Consider the following 17,396-nt stretch of genomic DNA (forward strand, 5'->3'; position numbering starts at 1 on the left):
TGTTTTATTTAAGACTGTTTTGTTTATGTATGTAATGTTTACAGTTTTGTGCAATTCTCTCATGTAAAATGTAGCTGACTATTAAGTTGAATAAAACCATATAAATTTGGTTTCTAAACATTTCTTTTCATAACAATTTATTCAACTTAATCTTTTAACTATATTATTACAAGTTCTTCTATACAAGTTGTATTCTATCTTTTCTATTCTAGTTTATTCCAAGAAATCTAAATGGATAAATTCTTCAAGCCGGAGCGCCTATCTTTAGACCCTAATGATCCCCATTCTGATCGTCAGTGGAAACATTGGAAAACCACTTTCAAGAATTTCGTGGAAGAAATATGTGCTGCAGAAGATGATCTACTAAAACTTCTAACTAATTTTGTGGACTACAACATACATGAAATAATCTCAGAGGCTGATTCTTATACCGAAGCTATATCTATTCTTGACAAACTCTTTATAAAGCCTACTAATGAGGTATATTCACGTCATCAACTGGCCACTAGAAGACAGGAACCTGGAGAAAATATTGATCAGTATCTTCGAAAACTAAAAGAACTTAGTAAAGCATGCAACTTTAAATCTGTCACTGCTAATGAAAATCGCAACGAGTACATAAGAGACGCTTTCATTCGAGGACTAATATCACAGTCCATTCGACAAAGACTTCTTGAAAATCTAACTTTGACTCTTGAAGAAGCTTATAATCAAGCCATTACCTTGGAATCAGCTGAAAATCAGGCGGTTTCATATATTTCAAGCCCTTGTAACTCTATATCTCAGTCAACTCCTAAAGATGTTGATGTTACTGATACAAATGTTTCTCAGGCAGCTTCTGATTCGTCTTCACACCAATTATCCTCGATAAGAAGAGAAAAATGTTTCTTTTGTGGACGGTCACGACACTCTCGAGCCAACTGTCCTGCCAAAGACTCAGTTTGTAATATTTGTGACAAGAAAGGCCATTGGGCAACAGTTTGCAATTCTCGCAACCAAAGTAGGACATTTAAGGGTAAAACAACTCAAAGTGATAAGACAGAAATAAACTCAATGTCTTCTTCTCTTGTTGCTGCCTCACAAAAATGTCTTTCAAAAGCTACAGTGTCACTGATGTTAAACGGCAAACCAGTAGATGCACTCATTGATACTGGGAGTTCCGACAGTTTTATATCTGAAGCTACTGTGAAAAGATTCAATATTTCTAAATACCCAACAAAGCATGAAATATCGATGGCATCAACAAGTCATGTTTCATCAACTCTTGGCCACTGTATTGTTGACATGGTGTGCGATGGCCACGAATACCCACTGACAAAGCTGCTCATCTTAACTGATTTATGTGCCGATGTTGTAATTGGACATGACATCCTTCGGCAACATTCTGCTGTGGAGCTGAATTTCGGTGGTAAACGCCCACCCTTCAATGTTTGCAATCTACTTAGGGCTAAAGTATCACCACCACCACTGTTTGATAATCTAACTAATGACGTCAAGCCTGTAGCCATCAAGTCCCGCCGCTACTCTGAAGATGATAGTAAGTTCATAAAAAGTGAAGTAAGTAGGCTTATATCAGAAGGAATAATTGAACCGAGTAAATCACCTTGGAGAGCACAAGTGATTGTAGTCAACAATGGGCACAAGAGACGTCTCTGTATTGACTACTCTCAAACCATCAACAAATTCACACAGCTTGATGCCTACCCTCTACCTCACATTGAATCATTTGTCTCTAAGCTTGCTCAATACAAAGTGTTCAGTACAATCGATCTGAAGGAGGCATATCACCAAATACCTATTCGGAATGAAGATAAACCATTCACTGCATTTGAAGCTAATGGGAGACTTTACCAATACACTCGAATTCCTTTCGGCGTAACTAATGGTGTGGCGTGTTTTCAAAGAACTATTGATCAGATTATAGAAAATGAAAATCTACTAGACACGTTTGCTTATCTGGACGATGTAACTATTTGTGGTCGTAGCCAAGCAGAACACGATCAAAACCTACAGAGATTCATGGAAGCAACTAAAAAGTATAATCTTACCCTGAACAAAGAAAAATCTAAGTTTTCGTTGACCAGCATTCCAGTTCTGGGGTACATTGTAGAAAACATGTCCATGCGTCCTGATCCTGACCGCCTGCAATCACTCTTGAATTTCCCAGTTCCAACCGATAATGCAAGCCTTAAAAGAGCTCTTGGCATGTTGTCCTATTACGCAAAGTGGATTCCTAAATTCTCTGAAAAGGTTCATTGCCTTACTACAGTCAAATCATTCCCAGTAGGCAGTAAAGAAATATTGGCCTTTAAGACATTAAAAGAAGAAATAGCGAACTCCAGTATGTCTGCAGTTGAAGAGAATATTCCATTTACTGTAGAAACAGATGCATCTGAATCAGCTATAGCGGCTACCCTTTCACAAGCTGGAAGGCCAATATGTTTCTTTTCAAGAACCCTAACTAAGAGTGAACAACATCTACCTGCTGTGGAAAAAGAGGCCCTCGCAATATTCGATTCAATACAGAAATGGAGGCATTTCCTGATTGGAAGACGGTTTAAATTAATTACAGACCAGAAATCTGTGTCATATATGTTCAATCAGAAACACGCGGGAAAGGTTAAGAACAACAAGATTTTAAAGTGGCGATTGGAACTAGCACCTTTCTCTTATGACATAGTGTACCGTTCTGGCAAGGAAAACGTAGTAGCAGATGCATTTTCACGAGTTTCATCTTCCATCTCTTGTAGAGATTTTGAAAAACTCCGTAGAATTCATTGTGACATTGGGCATCCTGGAATAGTACGGATGGTTCATTTCTTAAAAAGTAAAAATCTCCCTTACTCTATTGAAGATGTCAGGCGAATGACCGCTTCATGCTCTGTTTGTGCGGAAGTGAAACCTCGGTTCTACCAAAAAACCCCATCAACACTCATCCATGCAATGGCTCCTTTCGAGAGACTTAACATTGATTTTAAGGGGCCAATACCATCTGTGACAAGGAATAAATACATACTCACGGTTGTTGATGAGTTTTCAAGATATCCGTTTGCTATTCCTTGCTCGGACACATCAGCATCTTCTGTCATCAAAGCACTTACATCAATCTTCACCATCTTTGGTATGCCTGCTTTTGTCCACTCCGACCAAGGTTCTGCTTTCATGTCAAAAGAACTGAGTGATTTCTTACACTCTAAAGGAATCGCCACTAGCCGATCTTCACCTTATAACCCTCGAGGTAATTCTCAAGCTGAGCGATATAATGGAACGATTTGGAAGACTGTATCTCTTGTTCTGAGAAACAAGGGACTGAAGACAGAACAGTGGGAGTATGTTTTGCCAGAAGCTTTGCATTGTATACGCTCGTTACTATGTACAGCTACGAATGAGACCCCACATGAACGACTTTTCAAACACCAGAGACGATCATTTTATGGCACCTCTCAACCTCAATGGCTCATGAATCCAGGACCAGTATTAGTGAGAAGGCATGTAAGAAATAACAAATATGAACCTTTAGTGGAACAAGCTCAGCTGATAGAGGCTAATCCAGACTATGCTCGCATCAAGTATAGAGATGGTAGAGAGGCTCTGGTATCGGTGCGACATCTCGCTGTTCCTCCTGAAGCTATCCAACAAGAGGATGAGCCAGTGACTTCGGAAAATCCCAGTCAAGAACTAGATCCTGCTCTTCAAGACCTGAGACGTGAATCAAATCTGCTTCAACCTGAAATTGGGAACTCTATTCAATCTGAAATCGAAACATCCCCTCTGCATGAGACCGTGACCCCTACTTCTGTGAGGGATAACGAAGAAACAAACCTGCGTCGTTCCACTAGAGTCCGAAGACCTCCCACCTATCTAAGAGATTACATTTAAAAAAAAGATGGGGTGAATGTTATGTAATATGATTCCTTTTGTACTGTCAAATATTTATTCAGCTGTTTTATTTAAGACTGTTTTGTTTATGTATGTAATGTTTACAGTTTTGTGCAATTCTCTCATGTAAAATGTAGCTGACTATTAAGTTGAATAAAACCATATAAATTTGGTTTCTAAACATTTCTTTTCATAACAGGACGTTAATCCACACCAGGGAGTATCACATCCACAGTGCATGCCTATAAATATCCACAATTCGTGACCTCCTAGTAGCTGGATTACAGGACGACGCCACTGTCCCAGTCATCTATCAACTATCCAATTAGTATTGTATTGTTCAGGAACTTGGGCACTGACCAAAGAACCGAAACACCTTATTGCTGAGTTTGAGAATAGAGTGCAGAGAAAATATACAGACCAGTTCTGATAACGGAAGTTGAGTAGATAGAACAGAGAGCTAAGATAAATGTATAGAGACGTAGATATGGGGTGCTTTCCAAAAGTAAAGGCTCGGATGGGCAGTGTGGTGGATAGAATATACACCAACCTTTAAAAGTGTATTCCAAGGAGTACCTCAAGGTAGACAACCACTTGGAAGACCAAGAATTACGTGGAAAGACCAAGTAATTAAAGACATCTCCAGACTGGGATCTACATTAGAAGAGGCAGGGGATAGAATAGAATGGGAAGCCAGAATACTTTTAAGGTTTCAGTGGGCACGAAGGTAAGATAATGTACGGCAAGTGATAGTATGCAATGGAAGGTGGTATGTAGATACTCTACTCAAAATCAGTGTGTGTGAATCAGCGTCTAATCTCACTTCAATGCTTTTCAAATTGACACAATTGCTGTATTATTGTAAACTTATTGTATTTAACAATTTTAAATGCATAGCCTATCGCATAGGCCTATAATCAGATGAAAGAAGTAGGTCTTGTGACATTTGTTTACAAGATGATTTTCCCCATTAACCCTCCGAGTGTCCATAGTTTAGGCCTTAATGTCCACCTATTTTTGGCCCCTTTGCAAGGTTTTATTAAAACGGATCTGAGAAGCTTAAAACAATGTTAATTCTAATGTTCTATATACCATTTTGTTTGGAAAATCATGGGCTTCAATATTATATATAAAACATAAGGAACATTTTTTCAAAAAAAAAATTTTTAGGTAAAAAAAAATATAATTTCGAAAATTTTCAAAAAAAAAATAAGTTCGCGCTCAATGAAATTGTATAAATTATAGGCCTATAAATATTTGAAAATAGCCACTTTGTTCTAAATTTAATGAGGATTACAAATATATAATCATATAGCGAGGTAAGTTATCAAATAAATAAGTTATGAGCGAAAAACGGATTTCAGTACATAGCGTTTAGCTAAGAATGCATAGCCTAACCATAGCTAGGAATCTGGCTGATAATTTACATCAATATCACTACCTACTTCTTCAGGATCATCAACCAGCACTTCAAAACCACTTAAATCTTCTTATAATGCACCACGTATATCACTACTTTTGATTTTTAACACTAAAACAATGATAAACGTAATAAAACACATCAGTCATCGGTCCGGGGGAACCTAGCTGTTTACAAATACACGCACGTCAGCTGTCTGCTACAATATTTTCGGAACTAAAATGAATAGCGCTTAGAGACAGACCTCTGGAGAAAGCTTAGAATATTACGGAAAGAACGATACCTAACTCGATCCAGTTCAATCCGATTCAGTCAGTCATAGAGCCTTCGCCGTAAACGATGTTTGTGCGTCATAAAAGTGACGCGTGACCCTACACAAAGTGTGTTGTGCGTCATTTTTATGACGCGTGACACTCGGAGGGTTAAAACTAAACCTGCTTACTTTCAAACCTCTACTTTTGATGTTAATAGATCCAAAAGAATATGACAACATACCTTTAGTGTAGCAATAGCACCAATTGCTTCATATTGATGCTTCACGAATGACATGTTTTACCATAATTCTTCAACTTTAGTCAAGCCTCTTTACATGTAGCTTACTATATAAATTACAAATGAAACTTTGAGCAATTCTTTACAAAACGTATACAAACTTTCTTTAAACCCAAACATAACCCTCCTAAATCTACATAAAGCATCACAAACATCTTTTTTGTGTAAATAAAAAAAAAACACCAGTTCATTGTACTGACCAGCTGTTTCATTAACTAAATTAAATTAAATCAGGTAAACTTAGGAAGCATGCCAGGCGTAGCCCTTTGGAAAACAGCCTGTGGGGCAGAGCCCTTAGGACATTCGTCCATATCAATACTTTTTGGCAAATCTACACACTCTAAGCTTCATTTTCATGTGCCATATCCCTATATTAGCGAATTTCCCATATAGGGAATAAGCTATTACCGTAGTACTCATGGTAAGACCTGGACCCGGGACCGATTTTTTTTTGTTTTGAGGTCCCTAGAGGCCAAAAACACCATCCGTTCAAATTCATATATATATATATATATATTTTTATATATATATATTTATATATGTGTCCGTTAGCGCGATAACTCGAGCAAAAACGATCCGATTTTGATGAAATTTGGTACAAACGTGTAAACCTATATTTATTCGAACGAGTTCGCGAACCAGCATGATCGGACCATGGGAACGGGGGTTTATGGGGGGTTTTATGGGGTAAAAATGGATTTTTCCCACTTTTGACTCAAAAAACATAAAATTTTGCAATTTCTTTCCAAACTATTTTGTAGAGCTTAAAAAAAAATAATTTAGTATATTGAAGCGTTATAATCCACCTAATGGTTACGGAGAAAATTTCAAAAAATTTTAAATTTAAAATTCCCATGTTATTCTTATGGAGAATAAGTAAACTGTTGTAGTTTGCTTGTTTATTAACATTTTTTGCCCAAATTTGGAAAATGTTTTTATTTCTTACTAACTATTAACATTTTACATAAAAAACACTTTTACCCTCCCTGTTGCAGCAAACCTAAGTATGTGTTAAACTGATTCTATTTAAATACGGAATAAATGTGATATTTTTAAGGAGACATTTTAGAGTAAATCCAATCAGGCAAATGGAAATTCACTTAGTCTGCAGGTTTGCTGCGGCGGGGGTATTTTTATTTGATTAATGGCCTTAACCGTTTACATAAAATTTGATCGTATCACTTTAATAATATAATAGATATTAAAAACAAAACTTAAGTTTACCTGACACATGTATTTGATTCAAACTCTGATGGAAAAAAAATTAACATTACTTCTAAACTAGTAACTTACTAACTTACTGACAAGCCTTCAATGTACTTGTACAGTTGAGTATACTCTGTCATGTTAAGAATTCAGATGGAAACAATATGACATGAGCATTTTAAAAAAATGGACTAGTATTTCATAGTAGTTATTAACAATAGTTATTATTGATAATGATGTCTTATTGTTGGTTTTAAAACCAATTACAAGTGATACCAGTGGTAAATATTATAGAAAATGTTTTACCGTTTGCCACAACACTAAGTTCATAACTTCACAGGGTAGTTGGACTACTTTTAGCGAGTTTCCCAATAGGCAAGAAAGACTTCAAAGTGAAGCCTAGAGTGGGTAGATTTTCCTAAACCTAGGCTATTGGTATGAACGAATGTTCTAAGGAGAACATGTCCATTTCGGGAGGATTGAGTTTTTGGTGGGTACCCAGACTTCTCACAGAAGACCACAAAGGAAAAAGGTTTTTTAAAAGCCATTTTTACACTACATAACCCATTCCCGCACTTTACCCTCTCACTCATTACATTAGGGCCATAACCTTCCATTAGTTCTGGTAGAAAGAGAAATGTTTGTTTGAACTGAAAGTAAAACATCTCGCTAGACTAAATGTTATAATCTAGTAACCTGACAACTTCAGAAATAAGAAGACCACAAAAATACCAAAAAATACATACACATAAAGAGAATCCATATGCTATTTGCTAGTTATTTATTGAAAAAAATATTGGAACGTTTACAAACTTGAACTTACCCATAGGAACAAATTTTTATGATCGATTCATCCTGACCGACCATTATAAAATAAAGTGTTTAACATGATTACCTACATAGAACTTATTGTAACACGCATGAAGTTGTTGTAAATTACTGCTGTGAGCACACAATCTATGGCATTGCTGATAATTACAATCTAATTTGTCAGTAGAGTAGCCTACTATCACTGATTGGTGGAATACTTTATCAGTTAATTTTACTACATCTAAAAATATAATTGAAAAGTTAAGATTGGTTTCTTAAAATGATTGCTTTTTATCAAATAATTTAATCAAGATAATCATTAACCAAAAAAATCCTTTTTTATCTGGTAAAAATTAAATTTTAACAAAATATTCCCACTGTAGGTGCGCTAAGATCTCCAGCTACTTAGCTATTAATATGGATTCAAAGGGGTTCATTGTAAAAAGGATTTTACACTTAGATCCACACCAAGTATTCTTAAAGTAGCATGAGTATAAAGTAAAGTACGGTAATATGTCAAATGTTGCATCCATAAATAAACAATTATCCCTCAACAAAAATAAAATGAGAAACAACTGCGCCATTTAGTATTTATAATATGTTGGTGATCAATAATTTATTCTAAAATATAAAACTCCCGCCGCAGCAAAAATTGCAGGCTAAGGTAATTTCCATTTACCTGAATTGATATACAATTAAATCTATCTAAATTACATTAGGTTAAATATATGTGTGTGTGTCTGTTAGCACGGTAACTCGAGCAAAAATGATCCGATTTTAATGAAATTTGGTATCAACTAGTAAACCTACATTTATTCGAACGAGTTCGGGAACCAGCATGATCGGACCATGGGACCGGGGGTTTATGGGGTAAAAATTGGATTTTCTCATTTTTGACTCTAAAAACATAAAATTTAGCAATTTCTTTAAAAAAAAAAACAAATTTGAATTTGAATTTAAAGGACCTTTAGCCAAGTTTCCTAGGTAAATTCATTAGATTCTAATATATAACAAATTAATAAAATGGAAACACACTCAATGGATACATCGGTCCTGATTTTTGGTTACATACTTAATACTTAACATTGAATTTGCAACCAAGTTAACTTACTTTTAGTACTGTACTGTATTTGGTTCTAATAATAAGTTCCATAAATGAAGTTGGTCATTGTTTGAAATGTTGACAGCAAAATGAGTATTTATGAATACAGCTTTCAACAACAACAAACGATTCATTTGAAACAAAGTCTTTTGTCAAGTCTCGTAGTAAATTCAGAAGCTTTTGTGTTAAATACAGTTAGTGTTTTGTGTGTGACACAATCTGTGGTGGGTAAATTAACACATTTTAGCTAAAAAAGATTATTCAAGAAGATGGAATGGCAAAACCCCGCTACAGCAAACCAACATATCCCGGAGCCGTTTGAACATCATCATCATCATCATCTCCCGTGATCACAGAAACGTCATCATCCTCATGTGCAATCGCGGCAAAATCACTAACATATCCCGCGGCCGTTTGAACATCATTATCGTCTCCCGTGGTCGTGGAAACGGCATTTTCCCGGTTTTAAAAAACACACATGACTCCCGGTTTTCCAGGTCGGTGGACATCCTGAAACCAGTGGAGTAAGCAAATTTTAGTTTGCCGGATTACATTTTTACTCAAATATTTCCATAAATTCTCATCTGAAATAACATTTGGTTTAACGATTACTTAGGTTTGCTGCTACAGGGAGGGGAAAAGTTGCTTTTTTTAAATGTAATAAATAGTATAGCATGAAATGAATAATTTGCCAAATTTGATTAAAATCCTATATATAATACGAGTAAAGTTTGAATACTTGTCAACTCGATCTGGGAATCGGCTCTAACAAAAACGTTTAAATTTACGGAATAACTAAGTTCTGTGTCAAAAATAAGTTCTAGACCAGTGGTATAGCCAGGAAAAATCTATTTTCGCCATAATATGAGTACAAACTTTTGAAAATTTAACATGGGCCTTATGAGAAAACATTCCGCCATTATTGTCATTTTGTTTACATTTTAAGACATAACGTGACGTTCTGTACCCACGGGCAGCTCAGCTTGCGCATGCACATATGGCCTATTTACAAAAGACAGTACAAAAGAAAAGGAGTCCGATGAATACCATTAAGCGTTGATTAACAATACACCGATTCGCATAATTTCTGGTGGCCTTACTGAATTATTCCAAGGAGATTATTTCGTTTAATTGTTGTTATTAGTTTTGTGGTAAATATTATTTCGGAGTGTGGTAACTGTTTATGACGATTAGATTAAGGTATCTACAATCCTAAAATGCTATGGGAAGATTGGGAAGGGAGGGAAACAGGTCCGCAGCGTAGGAAGTGGTGAAGGAAGTAGTAAAGGCGAGTAGTCCGGAGTGTGGGAACTATTAATGACGATTAGATTAAGGTATCTACAATCTTAAAATGCTATGGGAAGGTAGGAAAACAGGTCCGCGACGTAGGAAGAGGTGAATGAAGTAATAAAGGCGAGCACTGTGGAGTCTGGGAACTGGAAACCAATTGTAACAGTTCGATTTCTGTATCTGAAAGTGAAATACTGAAATGCTATGAGATGGGATGGAAAGATGTCCAAGACATAGGAATTAGTAAATGCTAGCAGTGCGGAGTGTGGGAAATGTTGTTGGCAATTAGATTAATGTATTTAAAATACTAAAATGCAATGGAAAGAGATGACAACATGTCCACGACGTAGGAAGTAGTAAAGTTTAGCATCGCAGAGTGTAGGAACCGTTTGTGTCAGTTAGATTAATGCATCTCTAATACTTAAATGCTATGAGAAGGGAGGGAAACAATGACGTAGGAAATGGTGAAGGAAGTAGTAAAGGCTGGCATCGCAGAGTGGGGGAATGATTTTCCCCGAGCAAAGCTCGGTCTCCAGGTACTACATCCATAATCAAGCAAATTACAACGGTTTACTTTTTCTCCATAAAATAAAATATAGAAATGTTTAATGTAGGCTAAGTTTTTTGGAGTTTTCTATGTAACCTTTATTAGTACAACAATACTTTAATATACAAAATTGTTTGGTTTAAAGCTCTACACCAGGGGTCGCTAACCTTTTTTACTAAAGGGCCACATTGATAATTTTTGGAGGAAGGGCCGGGTCAATATTTCCAGTAAAAATAACCCACAAAGAGATGATTTTCTAATTAAGGTGATGAAGTACGTTCAATTGATGAAGTTTGAACATTTCTTGCAGATTTTTTGTTGCTATAAACCTTTTGACTAACTAAAATTCTGTACGTATTTGTGCAAATGCTACTGTGACAACAACAGATTGACCTACCTCACATAATTATTTATGGGTACCTATATAAACTGTGTTTCTCATATTTATACTTTATCATAAAAAAACAGGCTTAAATGATTAATTGATTTTATTTACTTACGGTTATTGCCGCAACCGTGAGTGGCGATTGCGGTATCGCCAAGCCCGCAACATTTAATCAAATTTCATCAAAATCGGACCAAAATTACTGTGTGTTTTTATGGACACACACACAAATATATACTGTATATAAACAAATACATGCAACTACATATGCAAATTTAAATGGATTAGTGTTTTTGACCTCTGGGACAACAAAATTAAAAATTAAATTGGTCCAGGATCGAGGTCTTGCCATAAAAAATAAAAACGAAATGTAAAAATATACTTACCAAACAAACTAGCAATACCATTATCACATTGATTGAATGGAATAATAAGCTAAAAGGTCTTTTGGTCAATGAATAAGACGTATGATAACCTACAACTGCAGGTCATGATTAAGGAAAATAACTGCAGTTACATATAAATTGATTGAAATAGGGAAGAGTGTTTTCAGGGTAAGAGATTAATGGTGATTTGAATATGTATTAGTAGGCCTATAATATATTTAATAGTAACTAGCGTACCTGTTGCTCAAATTTGAGCAATTGCGAAGTATTACAGGCGTTATTTTAAAACGAATAACAGTCATAATTTCTGATTACTCTTCAAAAGAGTCGACTCAAAGATTATGCAAATACTGACGATGTACATAACAGTTCGATATAATCAACATTTCTTATAAATATCTTTTCATTTTCCAAAAGCTGGTCTTGTTTTTTATTGTTTTCTACAAATGTTTCCCACTCATAGCCGCATAACTCATAACGATTATGAATTTTAAAAAAACCTTATCTTATTTCAACTTCTTCTACTTAGTGGTGTTCTATGACTTTCCTATGTTTCCATAGTTTGCAAATCGGCTCTTTCAATGATTGCTCAAGAGATGCTGCCAGAGTTGATTCGGTTTTCTTTTTAGTATATCAAATTGTCCGGCTTTCTCACTTTTTTCCATTTTAATGTTTACGCCAACCCGAATTCAAATAGTAAATATTGCATTTCACCCAAGTCAGTAAAATGTTTGTAGCACACGTTTCCTTAAATTGCAACTAACATAATATTATTAACAGCAATTAAATTATTCAGCTGATCATAATGTAAACAATTATGTTCTTCATAAGGATAAAATGGGATCTTTAAAAGCCACTGAGGCAGAGCCCAAGGGACTTTTTCAAAAATGTAAGGTCAGTTTGCAAATCTACACACCTAGACAAACATGTTGGTATATAATATGTGGGGTTAAATCTTAAAAACAAAAAGCCTTAAAGTGTCATGTGGCGTTTTAATAATATAGATATTTAATATAACTGAATATTAATTTAGTCTGAGTTATAGTAAAATTATTCCAATTAGGTATTAAAAGTATAAGTGACTATAGCTGTTTGCCCCCTCTTCGCTCGGGCAAACTTGTTATAGTAAAATAAATTTTCCTACAGTTACCTAACAATGTACATGTTCTCTCACGGATTTGAGAAAGCAAAGTGGCCAATTCGCTCATCAGTGAGACAATGTTAAAATTATCTCACTCACTCCAGATTTGCAACGTAAAGGCACGAAATAGTGAGCTGAGCGTGTAACATGCAGACAAGGTCGTATGTGCACGAAATACGTTGGCAGCACTGGCTGTAAATCAGCTGGTCAGCTGTTGTACTGTTGTATCATTAAATGTCAATGTCATATTAAAAGTTCACTTCTGTGTAAAAATATGTCACGTTTCTTTACCAATTTATTTGTTTTATGGTAACTGTAGGAAAAATATAATGTGCAACTCGAGTGCAAAGTGCAATTGCCTCACTCGAGAAACCACTCCTCCCTCGCCTACGGCTCGTGAGTAAGTATTTCTCTCGAGTGAGTCAATTGCTCCCTTTGCTCACTAGTTGCACAAATAACTATTATCACCTGTGAAACATAGCAGTAAAAATTGGGAATAGTCATCGGATGGTGGAAATAAACTACCAATTACTTGTCCTCACACTTAGAAATTACTCATAAAGCCGCTTTCAACAATTTTTAATGTAAAAAAAATGCATCTTAAGGCAATCTTAAGGAAGAAATTAGGCCTACCTTATTTCTTCAATTTGTTAAAAAGATTTCACTCTTAGAGTGATCACCAATAAAGAGGCGGGGTTTTGGACCGCTTATAAAGATTAAGGCACTTTCCCGCTGCAGCAACATAACCACTTTGATTCACCTTTCCATTATAAGGCATTCCATTGATCACAAACATTACCCATGAATACGTTAAACTTAAACCAACAAAACCAAACAATTCAGACGCTGCAATCAATCCACATGTCGACCTGTATTTGAAGGCTTAAACATTTATTGCTCGTAATAATTTGTAGTGACATAGTTGTATTCTCTATCACTGTGAGTTCATAATCTTAGTCTTTTAAAGTCGTTGAAAACATGGTCATCAACTCTTTATGTGTGTCGTACTTGCTACAATTATTGAGCATATGGATCAAATATCTGATAACATGAAGAAATCATGAACCATGTGAGGAGGGGTGTATGTGTAGTATACTGTGGATGTCTTGTTGTAAACACAAGTTACAAGTCTTTTGTTTACTTTTCCCTTGTTATTTTGTTCAACAAAAAATTTGTGAGTATCATAATTGTAAAAGGTTATTGTAATTGTTGCACAATCAAATACTTATTATCAATGACGTTTATGAATAAATCAACTTAAGTAAAAATTTTTTTAAAATAGTACAATTTATAATGCTACTAGTGGCTTGTGGGGACAGAAGTCCCTAAAAATCTAGAATGTAAAACAAATGATTGAATTTTATACTTATTTGCCAACCCTGTACGAAGGACGGGTACTCTGCTAGTACACTAATAAAGCTTATAATTCGCTGTGTAGATTTTTGTTATGATCTAGCCATTTTTTTTGCTTACTCAATATTTTTTAGTACAAGTTCTCTATCCTCCCCTTTCAGTAATTTACATAAATACAAATTGTCTTTAACACAGTCAGTGTTACATATTGTCTCAAAGTGGGTCTTAAGATTCAACAAATGGACATTAAAATACCCCTGCCAAAGCAAACCTGCAGTTCCATTTGCCTGATTTGATTTTCATATAAATCTATTTAAAAATGACAATAGGTTAGGTTTAATGAGTACCTAGGTTTGCTTCTACAGGAAAGGTAATAAAGTGGGTATTTTAGTAAGATAGTAATAGCTTGGTATAGTTAAAATAAATAAATTTGCCAAATCTATATCTATAAACAATCAAATTAGGTCTATAAAAGTTCACTTTTTCTCTATAAGAATAACATGGGAATAGTAAATTTACAATTTTTTAATTTTCTCATAACCAATTAACTGCACAAAACATTTTTTATTTTGAGCTCTTCAAAATAGTTTAGAGAGAGGAATTAGAAAATGTTATGTTTTGGGTCAAAAATGGGAAAAACCAATTCACCCCATAAATCTCGTTTCCTTGGTCCGATTATGCTGTTAACAAAATTATTCAAGTTTATCCCGCCCCACGCCTCCAAGTCAAATTTCATCATGCCAACTACGGTAATAGGTACTTCCCTATAGGGAAATTCGCTAAAAGGACCATACTATATATTGATAATAGCTAATTCAAAGAGTCCAATTGCGTCTATTAATATTAAAAAATTAACTGAAAGTGCAATGTTAAACATTACTTCACTTAAACAATGTAAAATTTCAATCTGTTACAAGAAATCAGACAACAGCTTTGTGAAAGAAGGCTTTAAGCTTACTAATCGTCATTTCTGTGATCAAACAAAACAAAACCATGAGACTTTTTTGACATTCATCCAATTCATAACAAAGTATGAGTTTGACATTCATCCAATTCATAACAAAGTATGAGTTTGACATCCATCCTAATCACACAAATTCTCCAAGTGTTTTATTGGGTATAGATTAGCCTATCTTAGAGAACTTTCTGCCTTTCTCTCAAGTTTACTTAATGTAGGTCAAATCGATATTGACACATAACTTGATAATAATGTTCCCCTCAGGTTACATAGCACCTGGTAAAACCTGGCCAGTCAAGTATCTATAATTAAAATGTAAAATTCAAGTAATGCTGCTAGTTTGTGGCAGGTACTGATGTTTACCTAGATATTACTAATTTTATAAAACTTAACAACCATAATTATACATCAGAGCTATGTCATAATAGAACCATTCATATAGATTAAACATACTGTAGCCTACTTCCTTATAGATTTGCCGTCCTTAAGGATCAGCTGAAAACAGTGTAATTGTTAGTTCCAGACATTCCATCCCCATGTTAAATTTGTAGCCAGCTTTTTTATCAAAATCGTCGTAGTTGATGTGAGCCCCCTACAGATTGCGCTGATCTAAATTACTAAATTCTGCAAATACACAATCTTTTTAACCAAGTCAAACTTAGGGAATGCCTTATGATGAGTTATAGCAACTGTTATGTACCATTAACCTGATCAGCAACAAAAAATAAGGTATAAAATAGAATTTTAGACACTAGCGCATTCTGTGACTGGCTCACACTACATCCTTTTTTAATAAAAAATTGGCTACAGCTGGTCCATATAGATGGGAAGTCTATGGTTCCATCTAGTTCATGTAGGAATCTATATAATTAATACGCTACATGAAACTTTGTCGGTTGAACTCCTCCGCCATTTCTTAACCGATTTTATCCGTTGACGTCTCATTGGAAAGAGCGTGTCGCGTAGATTTGCAAACTGGCCTTACATTTTTTAAAAAGTCCCTTGGACTCTGCCCCAGTGTCTTTGAAAGTTCCCATGTTATCTTTATGAAGAACATAATTGTTTACATTTTGATCAGCTGTATAATTTAATTGCTGTTATTTATTTTTCAATTCAATATTTACTATTTGAGTTTGTGTAAACATAACCCCCAAGACGGATCGTGTTAGTATGGTTGTATCTTAAATTTGTATATTTATCGTCGTTTTGTGCCGCTACGACGGGTCGTGTTAGCACGATTGTAACTTAAATTTCTGAATTTATCGTTATTTTGTGTAGCTATAATTTGTTTATTTGTTGTTTTTTTTTCTTTTAAATGCCTCTGACGCGACAACAACGAAACGTAGACAGGAGGCGTAATCGTGATAACGACCGCAGCTACAGCACAGTGGCGCGTAATAAGCTTAACTCATCACAGTCAGCACCTGACCCTGGACAATCTCAACTATTAGGTTACAAATGCACCCAAACAGTAATCCAAAACGACTTTTCGTTTTCAATTGGCCATCTATCAATGACCTGTGTTGCCTGTACATCGAGGCATTTTGAGAAGGAGAAAACCGGACGGAATTCTTTAGGTTTATCAATAACGAAGATAATCGTGTTCTGAGTTACACGCCGGTAATCTTTGAGTTGACTCTTTTAAACTCATTGTAAATATGACTGTTATTCGTTTTGAAATAACTCCTGTAATACTTTGCAATTGCTCGAATTCGAGCAACATGTACACTAGTGTGTATTAGTTTACAATTGATTTCTTGTTATCTCAGTTTTTTTTTTTATCAAAACTAGTTTGATCAAATAATGGGGGAAGCGGAATTATACCCCTGGAAATTTACCCCCATGAAAAAACGCCTACTTCATTTTGACGACATTTTGTCACGAGGGGCGGGGCAGGGCCTATACACGGTCGAGAAACAGCCCGCGACTAGAAATTTACTCCGATACATTATTAAGTAATCAACATGTAATTGTTTGCTTTTAAAGTAATTTGCCATGCCACGGAATTATATCCCCGGAAAACTACCTTCCGTGGTCGGATACCCTACGTATCGGCCAAGATTCATTGTTGTAATTGATTATATTAATTGGTTTATGTAAATGAACGTCTCTTGGATTAATCATTACCTTCTAATACCCAGTATTAGTTTGGGTTAGGTTAGGTTTGATTACCAATTAATAAAATCAACTACAACAATGAATCTTGGCCGGTACGTAACGTAGCCAAACACTGGGGGTAGAATTTCGGGGTCGGACATTTCTGATTTGACCACTGTGGGTAGATTTCCAGGGGTAAAATTCTGGTGTCACTTTTATTGGGATTTTGATTAATGACAACTGTTAAGTAAACCGTGAAATGTGAATTGA

General features: G+C 35.3%; 1 protein-coding gene across 5 annotated transcripts in view; it reads right to left on the reverse strand.

Moving 5' to 3' along the window:
- Positions 1-17,396, reverse strand: part of LOC129005370 (putative inorganic phosphate cotransporter) — a 96,334-nt gene that overhangs the window by 42,902 nt on the left and 36,036 nt on the right. Inside the window, exon 1 of one of the 5 annotated variants that reach the window (XM_054434257.1) lies at positions 7,881-7,899. The exons of the other annotated variants lie outside the window; for them this stretch is intronic. Within the exon in view, the coding sequence (XP_054290232.1) occupies positions 7,881-7,884 (4 nt within the window). The 5' untranslated portion in view covers positions 7,885-7,899. Of the gene's footprint in view, positions 1-7,880; positions 7,900-17,396 lie in introns of those variants that run through there. 5 annotated transcript variants of the gene reach the window in all.

This window comes from Macrosteles quadrilineatus, unplaced genomic scaffold, assembly GCF_028750875.1.
Source record: "Macrosteles quadrilineatus isolate MER2022 unplaced genomic scaffold, UCM_ALF_1.0 Scaffold_1__1_contigs__length_201487025, whole genome shotgun sequence".
NCBI classification, from domain to species: Eukaryota; Metazoa; Arthropoda; class Insecta; order Hemiptera; family Cicadellidae; genus Macrosteles; species Macrosteles quadrilineatus.